The sequence below is a fragment of the Mauremys mutica genome, chromosome 7 (genome assembly GCF_020497125.1).
Source record: "Mauremys mutica isolate MM-2020 ecotype Southern chromosome 7, ASM2049712v1, whole genome shotgun sequence".
Lineage (NCBI taxonomy): Eukaryota > Metazoa > Chordata > Testudines > Geoemydidae > Mauremys > Mauremys mutica.
In genome coordinates this window covers 106,278,168-106,300,706 of record NC_059078.1, presented here as the reverse complement: position 1 = coordinate 106,300,706, position 22,539 = coordinate 106,278,168, and the positions used below count along the sequence as shown (strand labels likewise).

Below are 22,539 nucleotides of genomic sequence, written 5' to 3'. Positions count from 1 at the left end.
CTGTGTATATGTAAATAAAATGGAGGTTTTGGTTAGCTGCCTGCTCTCTGGCCTCAAGTGATTGCTTCCTACACCGGCTGCCCCAAGGATATAACAGCTAGTGCCCACAAATGTCACCAGATCTCATTTGAACAGATTGGAGACTCCTCATCAGGCCATAATGGTTGGTAAAATGCTTATTCCACAGAAGGAGACATATTGCTATCTTTTATCCTACTGCTAGAATCCCCATGCAACTGATGACTCTCACCCAAGGTTACCTGACTTTTCTCACCTATTAACCAGCCCTATATCTGGAGTTGGGGGTTAAAGCTGTCAGATAAATGCATGCTATCAGAAAAATAAACAAAATAAAAGGATGGAACAGTCATTGAAACAAAACAAGCAAACAAAAAAACCAAAAGCCTCCTTCCTCATGATCTGGCTTCCAAAGGAGCATGTGAAGACTCCATTCAAACCATATATTTCTTGTTGTGTAATTGTGTAATAATGCAGATAACTAACATAACTAACATTGAGAGCATTAGCACAAAACTTTAAAATCATGTCCTAGTTTAGATTAAAAAACAAAACATCCTCTAAATTAGGGCTGTCAAGCGATTAATTTTTTTAAATCATGATTAATTGTGCGATTAATCATGCTGTTAAACAGTAATAGAATACCATTTATTTAAATATTTTTGGATGTTTTCCACATTTTCATATATATTGATTTCAATTTCAACACAGAATACAAAGTGTACATATTTATATTTATTTTTTATTATAAATGCACTGTAAAAATAAAAAGTATTTTTCAGTTCACTTTATACAAGTACTGTAGTGCTCTTTATCATCTCTTTATCATGAAAGTTGAATTTACAAATGTAAAATTATGCACACACAAAAAATTGCATTCAAAAATAAAACAATGTCAAATTTTAGAGCCTACAAGTCCGCATGTCTCCTGGAATGGTGGTTGAAGCATAAAGGGATATATGAATCTTTAGCTCATCTGGCACGTATATCTTGCAACGTCAGCTACAACAGTGCTATGTGAATGTCTGTTCTCACTTTCAGGTGACATTGTACCGGGCAGCATTGTCTTCTGCACATGTAAACAAACTTGTTTGTCTAAGTGATTGGCTGAACAAGAAGTAGGACTGAGTGGACTTGTAAGCTCTAAAGTTTGACATTGTTTTGTTTTTGAGTGCAGTTATGTAACAAAAAAATCTACATTTGTAAGTTGCACTTTTACAAAAAAGAGATGGCACTACAGTACTTGTATGAGGTGAATTGAAAAATACTATTTCTTTTATCATTTTGAATCAAATGTAGAAAAACATCCAAAATATTTAATAAATTCCAATTGGCATTCTGTTGTTTAACAGTGTGATTAAAACTGCTATTTATCGTGATTAATTATAATAAAGTTAATCATGCGAGTTAACTGCGATTAACCAACAGCCTTACTCTAAATATTGATAGAGGTTTAATTTTATTACTTTAAAATAATTTTATAGCTATATGCCATCAGTAATGGAAGTAGGCACACAATGTTTAAAAGTACTAAATGTATCTACTGCATGTTTGCATAGGATAAATGTTATCAGTACTGGCCAGATCAAGGATGCTGGACTTATGGAAATATCAGAGTTTCTGTGGAAGATACTATCGTTCTCGTGGACTACACCATTCGCAAGTTTTGTATACAGTCAGTAAGTAATAGCACTCTTGCTATTCCTTAAGATTGGTTTTTATTTTATTTTTTAAAGCAAAGTATAACAGAAGTTCAGGCTTTTGTTTAAAATGAATTTAACTGGAAATTTAGTTTTTAACTAAAATTGAGTTGAAACATATATGTAGACTAAGGGAGCAGTAAGTTCATGGAATCAGTTTCCACTTGAGTTGTTGGAGTAAAAGAGAATTAATTATGCAAATATTGATGGCTGTATAGAAGAATGTGGAAGCTGTAACCTTCTTTGCCTGCGTTTGGGCTATATGGGACTTAAGTTTAAAGAGAGATCAGTCAAACTGGATCCTCTGAGTAGGTAACCATCCTTGGAAGGTATTTTCCACTGATTAATTATGTGTTATTTTGGAGGAACTTGGGAGTGTGTTTCCCCTCCTTTGTGCAAAAATATTTTTGAAGTTAGGGAAAGTTTTCAAATAATTAAAAATGTAAAAGATATTAAAATTATCTAGAGATGGAAGAGGTCTTATCACAGCCCACATGAAGGGCCAAACCAGGCAAAGAGGAGAGGGGGGGTTACAGCTCCCTGATTTTCTGCCATAGCTTGGCCCCAGCATTGGTTGGGGACTGTACATCATCTGGGGATAGCTGAAGTACATTGTGTTCTGGCCACCCTTCCTTCCCTCTCTTGACATGCCCCGTGCACCAGGGAGTGCAGTGAAGGGAAACACATAAATTGACTTCTCCATTGATGCTGTGAGGCACCCTCAATTGCAGAGTTGTGGTCAGTCTTCCCTCCTTTTGCGCTGCCTGAGCAGGCCAGAAAATCTGGCCTGAATTGCCCACACCTCCTTCTGGTCCTACACTGCTGTTTTACTAAGTTTATTTTTTTTAAAGATTCTAATTGTGTAATCTTTTCTTTTGCCAAGAATAACCCTCACTATATAAATTAAATGCACTAGTGGCTTGCTTAGCATGCTTTCAGAGGGATTAAGGCCTTGTCTGTGCAAGAATTTTCACCTGTCTAACTTAAGATCAGTTTTAAAAAACTGATTTAGTTAAAATGGTGAAAAACCCAGTTTAATTTAATCAGTGAAACATTAATATTTAGACTAGGCCTTAGAATTGCAGCAAGGTTGCATCTTTTAAAATTACCATGTTAAGTATTGTTTTATTCTTCTCCTCTTCTACCTGTTACATTCCAGTTCTCATTCTCATTGGGACTTTTTGCTTCCCAGCAAAACAAAAATGAACTGAGTGGACTATTTATGTATTTATAAAGCACCTTCACATCATCTCTGGCCATCAAACAGTATTAAAAGCAACTGCAACAGACCACCAGCCGTCCCTCCAGGAAGGTCACAATACCTTGAAATTAAGTCTCAAAAAAGGAGAAAAAATTTTTAGTCTCAGGCAGAGGAAAATAAGTCCTGTGGCAGCTTGTCCACAAATCCAAGTAAAACAAAGCAAAGGGCAATTTCCTTCCACCTTGTCCGCAGTTGTCAGTTCCACATCCTGGATGTTTACCGGGGAACAACTGCCAGCTCTTCTCTCTAGATCTGACTGCTCAAGCAGTTTTTCAAAACTAGCTTCCTCCTTTCTGCCCATTGAAGGGGTTTAAACACCTTCCTGGGTCAAACAGGGAGGAGACACACACACTCTGTCACAATAATATACATAACTTGCTGAAAAATATTAGCTGTGGGAGACTCTCATCCACCATTACATCATTTACCAAGCCCATAATCACCCTAAAAACCTGAGTAAAGAGGTGGTTTGGTCTTAACTGTGCCTTGAAAGCTAACAGTTAAGGTTCTTGAGGGCAAGTAGGGTATCTGGGTACCCTACCAGCAGCTGCCAGATATTCAGCTCTAAGTTCCCCAGCTAATGGCAGTTGGTGTGTTGCCACATGGGGAGAGGGGCAATTTCTCAGGTGGTCTAAACCCTTCTGAACAGGGATTGTTTCTCTTGCATGTTTGTACAGAACGCAGCTCTTTGGGTTCTACCATAGATGTATTTATTACTACTACTAGTAGTAGCCAGGACCCAAACTACAGACAGCTGAATAGAGCAGAGTCACTTGGAAGAGCATAGCGAGTCAGTGAAGCTTTCAGAAAACTGATAATGTAATATGTTCCTGGCAGCTTTCATGGTGTAAATGGTTGGGTCGGGGCTCAACCCTCCTGTCGGTGGGAGGGGAGCCACACCGACTCGCTCCTCATCTCCTCTAACTGGCCGAGTGTCAGGGAAACAGGCAAGGGGTGAGCCGCCCTTTGGCAACACTAGCTCAGGCCCTGTGAAGCCGGGCTGAGCAACAAACAGTCTCTAGGCTTCAGGCACTAGGAAGCAGGGGCTGAGCAGCACACAGTTCAATAAGGAACTCAGGCCCTCTGGGGCAGGGGCTGAGTAGCAATCAGTCTCTAGGCTTCAGGCCCTAGGAAGCAGGGGCTGAGCAGCACACAGTTCAATAAGGAACTCAGGCCCTCTGGGACAGGGGCTGAGCAGCAATCGGTCTCTATAAAGCCCAAGCCCTAGCTCAGGGCGGGGCAGCAATAGACACAGGGCTCAGACCCTCAGGCAGGGCTGAGCAGACAAACAGTTAAGTTCAGGCTTCTAAGCCTGAGCATTGGAGTTGAGGGGGAGACTGCCACCCGTGAATGGGGTGGCAGGGGGGACACAGGCCCACCCACTCCACTGTGTCCCAGCCCGGGGCCCTAACAGCGGCTAGCACTGACCGCAACACACTGACATGACTTCTGCCTCGACAGCCTGACAGGGGTCGGCTACCCCCGGGCTACTTCCTATCTCCCCCTCCGGGCCTACCTCCTCCGTGGCACTGGACTCAGGCCAGTCGAGCTGCATGGGCTCCTCGGGACCAGGGCTTGGGGGCAGGTCCGGTAACTCCTGTTGGAAGTCCGGCCAGGCGTGCTCAGGCGGCTCCTCCGGGTAACAGCAGGGCCGAAGCGGGGCCAGCGGCTCCTCTTCGTAGTTGGTGCGAGGGAGTTCCAGCGGCTCCTCTGGGTACCGATCCCGGGGAAGCTCCGCTGGTTCCTCGTCGTACCGGGCGCGAGGAAGGTCTGGCCAGTCAGGATAGCCGCCTCGGGTCCTAGAGAGTTCCCAGTCTGGAGCTCCTGTCGGCACGTCTGCTCGCGGCGGTGGCTGGGCTCCTACTGAGCTCTTGCTGCCGCCTTTTCTACTTCCTGTCCCACCCCTTGACTTCCGGGGGGCGGGGACAGGGGGCGGTGGCTCCGCCCACTTGGGTGTTTGGAAGGGAGCTCCTTCTGCTGGGCAGGAGGGGAGCCACACCGACTCGCTACACATGGCTAATCAGATGGGCAGCTGCATTCACCGCTAGTTGTAGCTTCTGAGCAGTCCCTGTATAAAGTACACTGGAGTAATCTAATCTGAAGACCATTCAGGCATGTCTAAGTGTAACAAGGGCCATATGAGAGAGGCTGCTAAGACTCTTATTTAAAAAGAACTCTCGGCAGGAAGCTGTATGAAAAATATAGCAAAAAAAAAGTTATAAAATTAATCTGGATTAGAAATAGCTGAGAGTCTAGATGGCTAGTGGTATTTGGTGTCTTTCATGTGTAGATTCATATCTCCAATTTTACTATGGAACATATTAGTGGTGATAACATTTGGTCACCAGTTGATGGAGACTGAGTGGCCTTTATGAAACAAACTGGTGGTCTTTGTCCAATTCAAAGTAGAAAAGTCTTCCTGTATTAATTGGTGCTAATTAGCAGCCTTCTTGGGGGTCTGAGAAAGAGGTCAAGGACTGACAGAGCATGGAGACTGAATTTACTGTCTTAGCCCAAGAGGAGGTTCCTCCAGATCATGATTGGAAAACATTGGTGGAGCTTTCATTGCCATTGCCTGTGCTGCTCCTGTTCTGTGCTTAAACAGAGTACGTGGGTCTCTGAGGCTGGTAAGGCTGTACCTTTAATAGTTAGCACTGAAAATGTAAATTAAAAATAAAAGGAGAAAAGATAAAATATAAACTTACAGGATTCATTGTATTAGAGCAGTCTCAGCTTCATGTGGTGTGGTATCCTGAGTCTGATGATGGACCATCCTTATGTATGTTGTTATGAGGCAGTTCATAGATAATTTGGCATCTTGCATCTCTCAGTGGTATACAGGGCTGGCTCCAGACCCCAGCGCGCCAAGCGCGCGCTTGGGGCGGCATTTTGCCGGCAGGGCGGCAGGCGGCTCCGGCGGACCTCCCGCAGGCATGACTGCGGAAGGTTCGCTGGTCCCGCGGCTCGGGTGGACCTCCCGCAGGCATGCCAGCGGATGCTCCACTGGAGCCGCGGGACCAGCGGAACCTCCGCAGGCACGTCTGCAAGAGGTCCCCCGGAGCTGCGGGACCGGCGACTGTCAGAGCGCGCCCCGCAGTGCGCCGCCCTGCTTGGGGCGGCGGGATTCCTAGAGCTGCCCCTGGTGGTATAAATCCTGAAGTTCTTACTCAGACTAACTCCAGTGAGAGTTTTTTGTCAGAGTCAGGATGGAGTAAAAAGTGAAGAAGGACTTCAGGATTTGGCCCAGGGTTAATAGAAATTGTGAATCTCATTTCTCATGAACAGTACCCTGGTGCCACTCAAATTTAAATGGCAAGGATATGGGTTAGTCAGCCTATGGTAACTAATCTGTTTGCAAATCTTAACATAGGACATAAAATGTCACACTCACAGTCTGTTTGTGTGTTTCTAGCAGCTTCATGATGGCTGTAAAGTTCCAAGGCTTGTAACACAGCTCCATTTTACCAGCTGGCCTGATTTTGGCGTGCCTTTCACACCCATTGGGATGCTGAAGTTTCTGAAAAAAGTCAAAACATTGAATCCTTCACATGCTGGACCAATTGTGGTTCACTGTAGGTATGTACGCACTCTAAACTATTCTGTCTTCTTGAGCTTTAACGGTTTGTAAAGTGCTTTGTGTAGGTCAAAACTACCTTTCTGTCTCTTCTTTGAAAATGCCATAGTTTGCATAAAAGTCAGAACTTGCAAAGGTATTTTAGTATCAGAGGGGTAGCCGTGTTAGTCTGGATGCATCTGACGAAGTGGGTATTCACCCACGAAAGCTCATGCTCCAAAACTTCTGTTAGTCTATAAGGTGCCACAGGACTCTTTGCTGCTTTTAAAAGTATTTTAGGCTCCATCATAGCCAGGGAGAGGAATGAATTAAAAAATTCTGCCTTTTCTCTCATTTTAATATTGAAACTTCAGTTTGTTGTTCCCAGAGTGATAGGCAATCTGTGACATCAGCATAGTCCCTGTCAGAAAACCAGATTTGTAACAAATGGGCTTACTCTGCCATTGAATGCTCCTCAGAGAATACATCCCCCAGTTTTCTCACAGTAGAAATGTTGTTTGCTCTTATAGTTTGCCCATATGCTGTCCTGTAGACTTGTACTTGAGATAATTTGTTTAACACTATGATGTTGGCAGTCTAGATGTCCCATTACTACATGTACAGAGTGTGTTCCAATTCATGTACAAACATTTGAGCCTCTTGCCAGTAAGGGGTTAATGATAAACCGGTGAAAATGTGTTATAAAAATGAACAAAAATAGATCAGGTTTTTGTAGAAGTTCAAAACAAATGTTACAACTTTTACATTCAGAACTGCTGTATTTTAGACATCAAGCAAGAAATAGTCTTTTCTCAGGAACAATATATCTACGTAAGATTAGAATAAAAAGAATAAAATAAGTGGCTTTGTGGGTTTTGTTTTTTTTTAAGGAAATCACTTTTTTATTTTTGGTCTGTTGATTTGTTTTCAGTTGCTCATGTTTGACATTTATGAATATTCTCAATGGGCTTTAAAACATACTCTTCAATGTGGGGCAGCATGTATTCCTTTATCAGGCATCAGCCGTCCTTTTGTTCATTGTTCATCAGACAAACACCTGTTTTAGGCCTGGTCTACATTACGACTTTAGGTTGAATTTAGCAGCGTTATCTCGATTTAACCCTGGACCTGTCCACACGATGAAGCCTTTTTTTTGACTTAAAGGGCTCTTTAAATCGATTTTTTTTACGCCACCTCTGATGAGGGGATTAGCACTGAAATCAGCCTTGCCAGGTCGAATTTGGGATAGTGTGGACGCAGTTCAACGGTATTGGCCTCCAGGAGCTATCCCAGAGTACTCCATTGTGACGGCTCTGGACAGCGCTCTCAATTCAGATGCACTGGCCAGGTAGACAGGAAAAGGCCCGCGAACTTCTGAATTTCATTTCCTGTTTGGCCAGCGTGTTTGCAGAGCTCATGCAGAGCGCATCAGCATGATGTGCACATTGCCGGGGCACGTTGCCCGGCCCGTACTTTGTGAGAAGTCTGTGACCATGTCCCTCTTGTCACCACACTGCCATCGCCTCCTCGCCTGGTTTTGCGTGAAACAATTGTCTGCCATTGCTCTGACGGAGGGAGAGGTGACTGACGACATGGCTTACAGGGAATTAAAATCAACAAAAGGGGTGGCTTTGCATCAAGGAGAACTCAAAACCCTGGGTTTAGCAGGCCATTGATTTCACAAAACAAATTGGGTCAATTTTTTGTTTTGATCCATCTATCTTTTACATCTTAGGCTGGCAGCGGACGGTGCAGTACGACTGAAAGCCATCATCATCTCCTGGCTGCTTGCCAGAAGACGGTAGGACTGCTAGCCATCTGCTAGGACTGCTAGCCATCGTCATCTCCTGGATGCTTGGCAGAAGATGGGAATGACCTGGCTGAGTCACTCCCATGTCTGCCCAGGCACCCCTGACCGATCTCACCGAGGTCGGCTAAAAGAGCACCCAGGAATATGACGACGATGGCTACCAATCATAATGCACCGTCTGCTGCCAAAAGGCAATGCAGTCCCATGTCTGCCAGCACCCAGGAGACATATGGTGATGCTGAGCTGAGCGGGCTCCATGCTTGCCGTGGTAACCCAGGAAAAAAGGCGCGAAACGATTGTCTGCTGTTGCTTTCACAGAGGGAGGGAGAGAGAGGGGGGCCTGACGACATGTACCCAGAACCACCTGCGACACTGTTTTTGCCCCATCAGGCATTGGGATTTCAACCCAGAATCCCAATGGGCAGCGGAGACTGTGGGAACTGTGGGATAGCTACTCACAGCTACCCACAGTGCAACGCTCCGGAAGTCGACGCTAGCCTCGGTACTGTGACTTAATGTGCTTAGAGCATTTTGTGTGGGGACACACACAATCGACTGTATAAAAACGATTTCTAAAAAACCGACTTCTATAAATTCGACCTAATTTCGTAGTGTAGTCATACCCTTAGTAAGAAATCCTGTTCTCGACTGTATGTACATCACAATTTTTTTTAAGATTTAGAAGGAAAAAGATTTTAGTAGTCTCTCATGATTTTCCCCTTTGAGAGAGCCATATTTTTTATATTCCTTTGCCCAGATGTTCTATACAGAGTAATATTAGGGCCATGCTTCATTCTTCACCAGCAGGAAATTCTGTTCTTAATCTAATTGGCACCAAAATGCACACAAGGCTCTGAGAGTAATTAAAAAAAAAGAAGCAGATATCTAAATGTAATGGCCAAATCCAAAGCGCACCGCAATAGCTCTACTATGAGTCACAGTGTTTTGGACTAGTTTGGTACTTTCATATTGCTTGAAAAATGTAGACTGAAAATCATGGCATCTAATTTCCTTTTCAGTCCAGGATATGATGCCATTGAATTGTTGGAAAAAGGAAAGGGAAACTCATCCATAATGAGTAACACTGTATTTCTCGGTGGGCTTTTATAAAAACAACATACTGTGCTGAACACAAAGTGCTCGACCAGAACAAACATGATATTGAAAAAGTTTTAAGCTAAATCAGCATTTAGAGGAAATGAAGGAGAAGCAGGCAGAACAAGGAGAAGGGAGGAAAAAAGGAATGTTTCTGACAAATTATATCGTTCATTTTTTTAAAATGCCACTCTCCTGATCAGGGAAGGAAGTTAAGGAGGAAGGGCTGAGAAAAAGCTTTCAGAAAGAGTCCAAGAATCAGCAGGAGTTTGACACACAAGTCAGTCAGAGAGGAGATGTTGAAAGAGACAGATGACAGAGCTGAGGAAAGAGAGTGGAGTAGTCTTGGGGCAGAGAGGGATAGCTCCGTGATTTGAACATTGGCCTGCTAAACCCAGGGTTGTGAGTTCAATCCCTGAGGAGGCCATTTAGGGATCTGGGGCAAAAATCTGTCTGGGAATTGGTGCTGCTTTGAGCAGGGGGTTGGACTGGATGACCTCCTAAGGTCTCTTCCAACCCTGATATTCTATGATTCTATGAGAGAGGGCAGTGAAGGAGTTAATAATATTAGAGAAAGAAGGTAGCACTGAAAATAGAGCTCATGGAGTCTGTGGAGGGGAGAGAGATCAGGGAGCAAGGGAATCAGAGGGCTGACAGCAAAGATTGATGGACAGGATGGAGGAAAGGCGAACTGTAAATGAACAAGCCATATTCAGAGAGGGGGAATTCTGAGACAGGTCAGAACAAGAAAATGTCTGGTAAATTCTGAGTCAAGGAAGTAGGAGAGAGTGAGAAGTGGAGGGAGCCCAAAGGTGGAGCTGAAATATTAATAGAAGGAAGTCAGAGGTGTAGGAGAGGTAAACTTAGTCATAAATGTGGAAGCTGCTCTGTCATTAAATAACCGTTTGGTGGTAAAGGTACAGGAGTGAAAGTAAAATTGGCGGCTCTGGGGGGGGAGGGGAAACAACATTAAAGCAATGCCATGGCAGTGCTTTAAGCAGGGTCCTTTGCCACGGCAGTGCTTTAAAGTCAGCTGTACAGGCCAGTACTGGCCCGTACCACGTTACTTTCACCCCTGTAAAGGTGATAGGAGATGGGTGGGAGAGGAGTAGGAGGGGAAAGAGAAAGGACCGATGAAGGAGAGAGGATCAGTGTGGTGCAGCTATCAGAGCCTTCAAACTAGGGTAAGTGATGAAAAGGCAAGTAAGAAAGGCCACACCAATCAGAAAATTAAATGTTATTTGTGGAGGAATCTTTCAGACATAAGGTGGTTATGGGCACTGGTCTCTCTATTATAAGGATGTGTTTTGTGACACGTCATTATCAGTGAGGAACTCAGCTGGTTTTAGTTTGTCATTTCAGCATTCCCACAAGTGGAATTGGTTGCGATTAGTATTAAGTGAATCATTCTACTTTACTTACATCAGACCATGCTAAGGGATTAAGATTTTCGGGCAGCATGAATTTCTATTCAGACAAAAAAGGACTCCGTGTGTGCATGTGCAGGAGTGTGTCTAAAAATATATATAATCAACCATATAGTTTATATAATAAATTATATAACCGATTTGAAAATAATAAGAGGTGCTTATTTGAACACTGTATGTGGCATAATTAAAAATACAATAAATCAAAGGAACTCCAACCCCTTACCATATACTGTAATACTCAGGAACCAGACAACAGAAAAAAATATACATATAAGTGCACATACCATATACATGGTAATAATTATGTTCTCTTTGCTCAGTATGTCTGTGAGAAAACTTTGCGTGTTTGCAATATGGTGACATGACTTCTGTGGAAAATACTATAATTAATAGCAAAATATAGTTTCTTGTTCTCAAGAGAGCCATGGATGGTTCATAAATTCTCAAAGAATATTTTAGATTCCTCGTAATTGCACATCAGTGTCTTATGAACTAAACATTCATTTCATGAAGTCTATATTTCTGACTTTATTTTAAAACTAAATTTTTCTTTGATGAAAGTCAGATTGAATCTGTGAGTATGTTGGGGGAAAAATATTTTTACATTTTTAGAAGGTGATACTATGACATTTTAATAGCCACAGGGTAAAATAAGCAAACAGAAGGTTAGAGGAAAGTTGTTAATGCCGAACACAGGATGCCATGCCCTTTTCCTCTGAAAGGAAGAGCTCAAAATCATCTATGATTGTATCATTTGTAATTATCTTGCTCCCTCTGGTGGCAACTGGAAGACATGTTAAAAACAATAATATTTTTGCGTGTACATGTTGAAAACCTTAGCACTTAAAAAAGGCTTAACATTTGCCAACTGATGTATGACATAAAACATGTTACTTCAGTATTAGTAAACCAAAAAGATTCAATAATCAGATTTAGCATGTGTTATGCTTTATCTTACATCTAATATCTAGATCTAGTTGAAAAATGGGAAACATTTTGGAAAAAAGATTGTACCTTTTTTCCTTTTAAAAGAAATTAAAAAATCATAATTTTTTCAACCAGCTCTGCTGCTCCTCAAAAAGAGGATACGTTTTTGTGAAAGCTTTCTGAAAAAAATTAAAATTCAAAATTTTTCAACCTGCTCTACTAATATCACTATTAAAATCAAAAGTGAATTGTTACAAAATGTAACACCAGTGTGGATTTCAGTCAAATGTAAACAAAATTTGGGCCAGCTGTGGTTTACTGCAGCAATCTATCTGGACTTCATAGCTCACTTATGCGTCTCTCTTCTTTTTAAGCGCTGGCGTGGGTCGAACAGGCACATTTATAGTGATTGATGCCATACTAGATATGATGCATGCTGAACAGAAAGTTGATGTTTTTGAGTTTGTTACAAGAATCCGTAATCAGCGCCCACAGATGGTTCAGACTGATGTAAGTAAGCATAAATCTGTTGTGATCTTTTGTTCATTTATCATGTTTGAAACAAAGAATACATTTGTTTCTCAAACACTGGTGAATGTCCCAGAACTTCCTCCCCTCATTCGTCCACAGCAGGAATCACAGCGAGAGTAGGGCAAGCTGGAGAGTAACGTGGAGAGGGCGATGGGGGGGGTGAGGATAGGTGGTAAGGAAGGTTGTGACAATGCAGTCCTTTCTGACTAGTTTCCAAATCAAATTTTGAGGGACTACTGCTGTGCTCCTCCCATTCATGTTCCCCTGTAGTTCAGAATGTGCATGATCTAATAGGAAGCCATTGTTACAGCCACAGTCTTACTCTGTTAATCAGTAAAATGACCTAAAACATAGGAAACCACGATAGCAAAAAGCATGTGCCAGATTTTGTCAAATTGTATTTAATTGCTTTATGTTTAGTGTGCTTGTTGCTTATTCATTCCAGATGCAGTATTCATTCATTTATCAAGCCTTACTTGAATACTACCTCTACGGTGACACGGAACTAGATGTGTCCTCCTTAGAAAAGCATCTTCAAGCATCGAACACCACAACACCACATCTTGTCAAAACAGGGGTAGAGGAAGAATTTAAAGTAAGTAAAGAAGAGGGCTTGCTTCAAGATTTTAGGGATCAGGCCAACCAGACAACATGGTTTGTAGAGAAAAGTATGACATGGTTGAAAAAGTGTCAAAACTAAGCAGCTCAGTTATTTCTGTTTTATTCCAGTAATGGGAAAGATGAGGGAGGCTTTTCATGTATGAATTCTCAGGAGTGAGAATATTATAATGTGGTGGTGCCCTCATCTTTAAAGTGAGTTTCTCCTCTGAAAAGTGACCTCTAAAAATGACACCTTCTTAGTCAGCAGACCTACTCCCTGTGGGTCTTGAATAATGTTTACTACTTCTTCGAGTAGTGTCCCTATGGGTACTCCACTGTAGGTGCGCTTGCGTCCCTGCTCTGCTGATTGGAGAACTTTGGTATCAGTGTCCGCACACACGCTGTTCCCCATCCTGCTCTGCAACAAGACTAACCAGTGTTGTGTGGACAAACCCCCCTTAGTTCCTTCTCAAATGCCCCTGGCTAGAGACGGAGCTGTTAGCAGTCCATTCATCAGATCATTAATTCTATTAGAATTCAAATATCTAGTTAGTCCTTTTCTTAGTCTTAAAGTGCCTCTAGTTCTTTTTATTTCCCTAAACAAAAAGAAAATAAAAGAAAACTTTTCTCTTTGTCTGAGGATTGCATGGGATATGCCTAGTTCACCAGGTTTTAAGAGGTGCCTCTTGTGCAAAGAGGCCCTCCCAGTAGCTGATGGACATTCCTGCTGTACCTGTTGCCTCAGGGAAAGCCACTTTTCCCCTGCAATTTAATTTGCCAGCAAGTAAAGTCCAGATCTTGGAAGGACCGAAAACTAAGACTAAAACTCCTCCTCATGGAGGCCGCTCTCCAGCCATCCCTGGACCTGTGCCAGGAGTCACCCTGGCAGCATGAATCTTCCCCATAGCCCTTGACATCTCAGGACTGTGAGTTGAGGAGACAACTGTGGACCCCTCACGTAAGGCTTCAAAAAAAGAACCATGAGTTCCCAGAGTGAGCCCCAGACTAGCTGAAAAAGATTTCCGGCACGTTTAGTATCGTCGGTACCAATGGCACCAAAGCCATAGAGCCACAGTACCCATAGCTCATGAGGATCCAGTGTGGCAGGTACTATTGATGTGCCTAAAGACCTGATGGGCACAGGCATCAAAGCAATAGTACTCGCAGGGAAAGGTGAGGACAGGGACCGCACTGCTTCCAGGAAGACGCTGCCAGTGTGGGCATTAGTCTCGGCATTGTCAGTGGGATGCCATCCAGCCTTAGAGTGCCTGGTATGGCCCGGATTGCTGATCCCTTCAGTGCCATCGATCCAGCAACGACAACTGCCAACGTTAATGACTATGACAGCACGGCAAAGGTTCAGATACTCAAACCTTGCGGTATCTGAAATACCAGAGTCTCCCCTGCTCGGTATCGGGGCCCAAGAGCAGAATAATTCTCGAACATGGGAATCTCCACTGGTCAAATACTTCCATTCTCTAGTAAAGAATTGGATAGTGAACAGGAGAAGATCATCTCCCATCACTCCTCCCGTGATCCTTATAGTGCCCGTTACCAACCCGGGCCCCTTCATTCATATCCTTTGTCTGTTCCTCAACCACCACGGTATGTCCAACCACCGACAGATCGCCCTCCCTCTGTGCGGAAGAGCTAAAGCTGTGGAATTGGTGCATTTCCCACAATGTTACAATATCAGCAGCCTGCCTTCCAGGAGCACAGAACATGACAGCGAACAGTGTCAGCTGGAAATTCCCACACGACCATGAAGGGGAGATGAACCCAGCAGTACTATATGACATATTCAGACAGTGGGGGACACTGATTATAGACTTATTCACCACTTACCTGAACCAAGAAATGTCCATGCTACTGCTCCAGGGCAGGCCCTAGACAACACTCTTCAGGGGATGCCCTCCTTCTTTTGTGGCACAATGTCCTTCCCCCATTCCCTCTATTATGAAAAGTCCTCTTAAAAATAAAAAGAGAGAGAGAGCAAACGTCATACTGATTGCTCCCACCTGGGCGAGACAGACATAGTACCCTTACCTGTCATTGCTGGCAACATGTCCAATGATCCCTCTGCAATCCACCCCGTACCTCCTCTCACAGAATGAAAGACGCGCTGTCCACCCCAACCTATGGATACTCCAGTTCAAGGCCTGGCTTCTTCATGGTTACAACACATAGATTCTGCTCCAAGGAGGTACAGAAAGTGTTACTACACAGTAAGAAATCGGCTATGTGTCACACTTACTTGCAAAAGAAAACCAGATTTCAGATTTGGGGTAATTCCAGGCAAATTACCCCAACATCTGCTACTCTCATAAGAACATAAGAATGGCTATACTGGGTCAGACCAAAGGTCCATCCAGCCCAGGAACCTGTCTTCTGACAGTGGCCAATGCCAGGTGCCCCAGAGGGAGTGAACCTAACAGGTAATGATCAAGTGATCTCTCTCCTGCCATCCATCTCCACCCTCTGATAAACAGAGGCTAGGGACACCATTCCTTACCCATCCTGGCTAATAGCCATTAATGGACTTAATCTCCATGAATTTATCTAGTTCTCTTTTAAACCGTGTTATAGTCCTAGCCTTCACAACCTCCTCAGGCAAGGAGTTCCACAGGTTGACTCTGCACTGTGTGAAGAACTTCCTTTTATTTGTTTTAAACCTGCTGCCCATTAATTTCATTTGGTGGCCCCTAGTTCTTATATTATGGGAACAAGTAAATAACTTTTCCTTATTCACTTTCTCCACACCACTCATGATTTTATATACCTCTATCATATCCCCGCTTAGTCTCCTCTTTTCCAAGCTGAAAAGTCTTAGCCTCTTTAATTTCTCCTCATATGGGACCTGTCCCAAACTCCTAATCATTTTAGTTGCCCTTCTCTGAACCTTTTCTAATGCCAGTATATCTTTTTTGAGATGAGGAGATCACATCTGTATGCAGTATTCAAGATTTTGGCCTACTATGGATTTATATAAAGGCAATAAAATATTCTCTGTCTTATTCTCTATCCCTTTTTTAATGATTCCTAACATCCTGTTTGCTTTTTTGACTGCCGCTGCACACTGTGTGGACATCTTCAGAGAATTATCCATGATGACTCCAAGATCTCATTCCTGATTAGTTGTAGCTAAATTAGCCCCCATCATATTGTGTGTGTATAGTTGGGGTTATTTTTTCCAATGCGCATTACTTTACATTTATCCACATTAAATTTCATTTACAATTTTGTTGCCCAATCACTTAGTTTTGTGAGATCTTTTTGAAGTTCTTCACAGTCTGCTTTGGTGTTAACTATCTTGAGCAGTTTAGTATCATCTGCAAACTTTTCCACCTCGCTGCCACTGTCCTAATGGTCTTGGACTATATATTGATTCTCAAGAAGTCAAGACTATCCTAGGGCTGTAGCGACCTTCCATCAACAGAGGGATATTCAGTATTCTCACACCCAACTACAAAGCATATGCCCTCAATTGTATTTCAGTTTAATCCAGCAATACATCAAATCCTAACTGTTGTTTTGTTGTTGTTCACTGTAGAAATTAACAAATGTTCGAATAATGAAGGAAAACATGAGAACTGGCAATCTGCCAGCGAATATGAAGAAAGCCAGAGTCATCCAGATAATTCCATGTAAGACAAGCTATCTTTTACAGATCTTTTATATGTATTTAAAGTTATAAATATGACAAATTATTTCACTGCTGTAATAATTTCTTAATGAGTAAACACCATTACCAGAAGAAGACAACAGTGTTGTAGTGAGCTCACCAGTCGGTGCCCCTGCTAGGGCTGCAATTTGAATAAACTAATTTGTGAATTTAACTCTTAGAAAAGACTGTGGAACTTACCGTATATAGAGTTACAGGCTATTTATTGATTTTTAAGGTATCACTATAGATGTGTGCAAATATATAAAACATTAAAGAAACAAATTCCTATTCAGAAGAAAAAGAAAACCCTTGCACTGTAAAGCACAGACCCATCCAACCCTGTTATACCTGCTTCTATCCAGAGTAGTAGGCCATTTCCCCCCATGTCATGTCACTTTCCGCGCCAAGATCCCCAAACTGCAGCATTAACAGAGAGGTGGTTAAAATCACTGTTCCCATAGCCACCATCCTCCCCCTCCCCCAGCCTCGCTGCAAGGCTCTCCTCTGCGTGCAGCACTGTGCTCTCCAGCCATGTCTATTACCTTCTCTCCCTTGAATTCTCCTGCCCCTCATCCACCCCTTGGTGTAGTTCCAACTCACCCCTCCGACTCATCACTCACCAGCAGTGATTGTATTTCTTGCCATTCTCATGCTCTGCCTGCTGGGTCCTAGAGGTCACTCATCCCCCTGGTCTGGCTCCACTTGTCCTATAGCAACCTTTAACCCTATCCGGATAGCTCAGTGGTTTGAGCATTGGCTTGCTAAACCCAGGGTTGTGAGCTCAATCCTTGAGGGGCCCATTTAGGGAACTGAGGTAAAAATTTGTCTGGGTATTGGTCCTGCTTTGAGCAGGGGGTTGGACTAGATGATCTTCTGAAGTCCCTTCCAACTCTGATATTTTATGATTCTATAATTGGTCCCTATGTGCTGGGAGGGGGGAATGCCCCCTCCCCCTCTCGTTGGGGCCTTCATTTCTGAGGGGGACCCTTTCCTCCTCTTGATCTGCCTTATGAAGTGACATATAGTTTGTACATTTAGTATGTCTGCTTGCAGTTAGTTGTGCTTTTTGCTGTTTTAGTTTCAGGTTAAAATATGTGAAATTCATTCATCATTCAGGACTGACTGAAATAATTTAGCTATATAACTTCTTAGACGCTGTACATCAATAAGACCCATGTAATTTGTATATGAAAACTGTAATATCTGTATGTGAAAATATAATTCTCAGTTTTTGCTTGGAATTACTGTTTGGCAAACAAAAATCATGTTACTGAATACTGACTGTGCTTTTCAGTTCATTCACTGAATTCAATTTAAATGTAAGACCTGATTCCACATACTCTTAGGCCTTGTCTACACTACAGGACTATTTCGAATCTACTTAATTCGAATTTGTGGATTCGACCTTATGAAGTCGAATTTGTGTATCCATACTAAATACACTAATTCGAACTTCTGAGTCCACATTAACGGGGCCGGCGTCGACTTTCGAAGCGGTGCACTGTGGGAAGCTATCCCACAGTTCCCGCAGTCCCCGCTGCCCATTGGAATGCTGGGTAGAGCCCCCAATGCCTGCTGGGGGAAAAAATGTGTCGAGGGTGGTTTTGGGTAACTGTCGTCATTGAACCGTCAATCATGCCCTCACTCCCTCCCTCCCTGAAAGCGCCTGCGGGCAATCTGTTCGTGCACTTTTCTGGTCAGTGACAGCGTGGACGCCACAGCACTGCAAGCATGGAGCCCGCTGCGATCCTCGCCGTTTTCTCCTCCTCGCACTTTATCGTCCACCTCTTCCACATTCAGCTGCTGAGAAATTGGGCTACTTTTCAATGGTTCTGCAAGCACTGGGGGACCATAGGGGACGTTTTACCAACATGAACGTCGTATGGCCGGGCAAGGTTCCTGATGCGTGTGTTCTCAGGAACTGTGGGCTGCTCAGACGCCTGCTGGAAGGTAGTTTCTTCCCGTACCACGAAATAACTGTTGTGGATGTGCATTTGCCTATAGTGATCCTCGGTGACCCAGCCTGCCCGCTAATGCACTTGCTCATGAAGCCCTATACAGGCGCCTGGGACAGCGACAAGGAACTCTTTAAATACCAGCGAGCAGCGTGACCTGTGACTGTTCAGTTTCTTTACAGAGAAGCTGAACCTGCCCCTGTTTCTTTACCCAGTTACTGTTGACTCTCCTCTTCGGTTAAATACCCCGTTCTCCCCGTTTCCTCCACTTCCAAGACACGTGTAAAAATAAAATACATGTCACACTGTTACTGAGGAGAGGTTTCTTTATTCATGACTTTTCGTTAAAGGGTCGAAACTGGAACGCAGACTGCGGTGGGTAGGGTGTGCGCTGATGTAAAGACCGCCTCTAAACTCAAGGAATGACAGGCTCCTGCTCCTACAGCGGTCCGCATTGCCGGACTGCTTGTTTCAACGGAGCCTGCCATCCCTCCTTTTTGGGATTCTGTGTGCGGGGGGCTATGTGGCCTTGTGGCGGAGGAGGACGGATACAGATTCCTCTGCTGCGTGACTCAGCGGTCCACGACAAGGACCGCTGTATAAGATCTGTACCTGCCCTCCCCCGCTAAAAAGTCACATCCCCACCGCCCACACAGAACCTGGAAACCACCTCCCATACCGACCACGGTGCCTGCTGACTGCACTGTGTGTGTTACCCGCTGCTGATCCGGCCCCCGTGTCTGTACCCTGCGAAAGGTGCCTGTCCTATGCAATTAGCAACGCACTTCCCCACGCACCCCATTCAAACACAGTCTTCAGTGAAGAAACATGACGGAAACAGTACTTAACAGCAAAGTATTTTTATTACTTAAGTACACAGTTATGGGATGGGACTGGGATTGGGACTTGTTTGAGTCTGGAAGGGAAGGACTTATGCAAATGTAGGGTAGGAGAGCTTTTGGTTACTTGAGCACTCTGCTGGGGTGCAGTGACAGTATTCACGGCCCAGGGCGGGCATCCTCCTGGTTATTTGAGGTGAGGGGGGAATGTGACTTTGTGGCGGGGGAGGGCAGTTGCAGAGATACTGCCGGGGGCTCTGTCCTGCAGCGGTCCTGCAGAACATACACAAGTCGCCGGAGCGTGTCCGTTTGCTCCCTCAGTAGTACAAGCATTGCTTGAGTCGCCTGCTTGTGTTCCTCACGCCACCTCTCCTCCCATTCGCTGTGTGAGCGCTGGTACAGAGAGACTTTCTCCCTCCACTGCCTCTGCTGGTCCGCCTCGGCTAGGTAGCAGCCCACACCGAAAATCGTGTCCCTTGTCTTTTTCTTTCGCCGCCTAATCTTCGCCAGCCTCTGCGAGGTGGATGCTGTGGCAGGTCTGGAGACAGTGGAAGCTGTGAGATGGGAAACAGTTAGTTAATTCCTTGCAATGATACTTTTTTGCGAACAATTAACTGAGTCTAGGCTGTCTCTGTGAATTTTTTGTTGAGACCCCTGTGCCTGCTGTTGCACAAATCATTTGCGCGGTGGATTCTGGGTAAATGTCGCCAGTCATTCCTTCCTCCGGGAAAGCAATGGCAGACAATCATTTCGAGCACGTTTTCCATGAAATGCCCTGGCACACGCCATAGCGTGGCAACAATGGACCCTATTTTGCCTTTTGTATATGTCACCGTATGTGTACTGGATGCCGCTGACAGAGGCGGACCAGCAGCGCTACACAGCAGCATGCTTATGCTTTTGCATGACAGCAGCGATGGTTACCAGGCATACTGCACCGTCTACCATACCATGAACTGGTAAGAAGACGGTAATAAGATGGTCATGGTTACCTGTCCTTTTGCACTGCGCCATTTGGTGCTGTCATAAGTGCCCCTGGTCGATCAGCCAGGGGCGCAAAAGCAAAATTTGGGAATGACTCCCCGAGTCAATCCCTCCTTTTTGGGTATCTAAAAATAGAATCAGTCCTGCCTAGATTATGGGCAAGTGTACTAGAGAACCACTGTATCATACAACCAGAGACCACAGCTGCTCTCTGTCCAATCCTGCATAAATTTTGAGCTGAACGCTATTCACAGGGTGTGCTCCTGAAACAACCCCAGCTGTTCATTCCGTTCTTCCCCCAGCCTTCCTGGGTTCCAATACCATTGTCCCCCCACTTGTGTGATGAAGTAATATAGAATGCATGAACAAGACACAGGTAGTCGTTTGTGAGAAATGAGTGGAAGGAAGCCTCCAGCTGCAATGATAGTCCAGAGATGACATTAAGGGGTGTGGAGGAGGGAGCCACTCATCCCTCTGCTAGTCCAGGGGCAATTGAATCTTTTCTTTACAATGAAGGGTGGGGGCTGATGGAGCTCAGCCCCCTGTTGCAATGATGAGGACGGTTACCAGCCATACTGCACCATCTACCATGAAAAATTAGCAACAGGCGGCCTTGACCGACCGGTCCCAAGCAAGTTGGTACGGTTGTCATGGTTACCAGCCCTTTTGCACTGCCCCATGTGCCAATAGGCTGATGGTACAAAAAGATGGAAATGCATCCTCATCATCAGCCATCCATAGCGTGGGGGGAGCAAGGATGTTGGTGTTGAGTGCTGCACCATCGCGTCTATCTGCAGCATTCAGTACAGATACGGTGACATGTAAAAGAGTCAACAGAGGATTGTTTTCCTTAACTTCTGGGGGTCGGGGGGCTGCGTAAATTGCCGAGCTATGCCCCGACCCACCGCGGACACTGTGTTTGACCCTAGAAGCATTTGGAGATCAGCCAAGAATGCAAATGCTTTTCGGAGACAGCAGGAACTGTGGGATACCTTGCGTCCTCGTTCCCCCCTCCCTCCATGAGCGTCCATTTGATTCTTTGGCTTTCCGTTACGCTCGTCACGCAGCTGCGTGCTGAGTCTGTGCTATGCCGTCTGTCCGTTTATTTATTAAAAATACTTTGGACCAGGCGTAACGTAACATTTCTTCCCCTACTTAGATGCAGGAGTCTCCGAGCGAGATCACCGTGAGGACGGGCACTGAAGGAGATAGAGAGCGCATGCTGCGTGAAATCTAGCACGAACCACGGACCTATGCAGCCGTGCTCTGGGAGGCAGTGCTCCCTGAATACCGCGTGAAAGCCTCGCGCGGAAAAGTGTGCTACCACGGAGCACCCAATAAGGCAGCTCTCCCCAGGAACCTCCTGCTGATGCTTATCGATTAACGGCAGGAGAGCTTCGTGGCATTCTCCCAGGAGGATTTCTGTTCTATCACCATATGTACAGAGACCTCCTTTTCACACACTTCAGATTCCTGTTATATTAAGAATAAAAGTTAACATGGTTAAAGCACTTACCGACAGCTCCTACCCCTGATTCAGGATCCGGGTTCCTGGCCGGGGAGGGTTGGTAGGGGATCTCCGTGACGGTGATGAATAGATCCTGGCTGTCGGGGAAACCAGCGTTGTAAGCGCTATCGCCTGCCTCGTCCTCCACAAACCCTTCCTCATCTTCCCCGTCCGTGAACATCGTCGAGGAACTGTCCGTCGACACTGTCCCATCATCAGAGTCCATGGTCACTGGTGGGGCAGTGGTGGCAGGCTCCGTAGCGTCCGTTGGCCGCTTTGATTTTTTGGTAGGCTTGTCTGGGGTCCTTGATTTTCACGCGGCGCTGCGTTGCATGACGGCTGTATCCTCTGTCTGGATCATGGCTTTGGAGACCTTCTCATAGGTCTTTGCATTCCGTTCGTTGGAGCGCAGCTCCGAAAGCACAGACTCCTCGCCCCACACACCGATCAGATCGAAGAGTTCCCGGTCAGTCTATGCCGGGTCCCTCTTTCTATTCAGAGATTACATGAACTCCTCTGCTGGAGAGCTCTGCATTGCTGCCGGTGCTGCGGAGCTCGCCCCGATGTGCAACCAGAACGTCAGATTCAAACCGCCCAGACAGGAAAATGAATTCAAATTTTCGCGGGTCATTTCCTGTGTGGCTGGGCAGAGAATCCAAGCTCGG

At 44.7% G+C, this 22,539-nt stretch overlaps 1 protein-coding gene across 4 annotated transcripts in view; it reads left to right on the top strand.

Moving 5' to 3' along the window:
• Positions 1-22,539, top strand: part of PTPRE (protein tyrosine phosphatase receptor type E) — a 125,514-nt gene that overhangs the window by 73,836 nt on the left and 29,139 nt on the right. For 3 of the 4 annotated variants that reach the window (XM_045022543.1, XM_045022540.1, XM_045022544.1), the window contains exons 10-14: positions 1,578-1,697; positions 6,392-6,555; positions 12,169-12,304; positions 12,771-12,920; positions 16,476-16,569. In XM_045022543.1, the coding sequence (XP_044878478.1) occupies positions 1,578-1,697; positions 6,392-6,555; positions 12,169-12,304; positions 12,771-12,920; positions 16,476-16,569 (664 nt within the window). The remainder of the gene's footprint in view (positions 1-1,577; positions 1,698-6,391; positions 6,556-12,168; positions 12,305-12,770; positions 12,921-16,475; positions 16,570-22,539) is intronic. The other variant, XM_045022542.1, reaches the window with a different exon arrangement.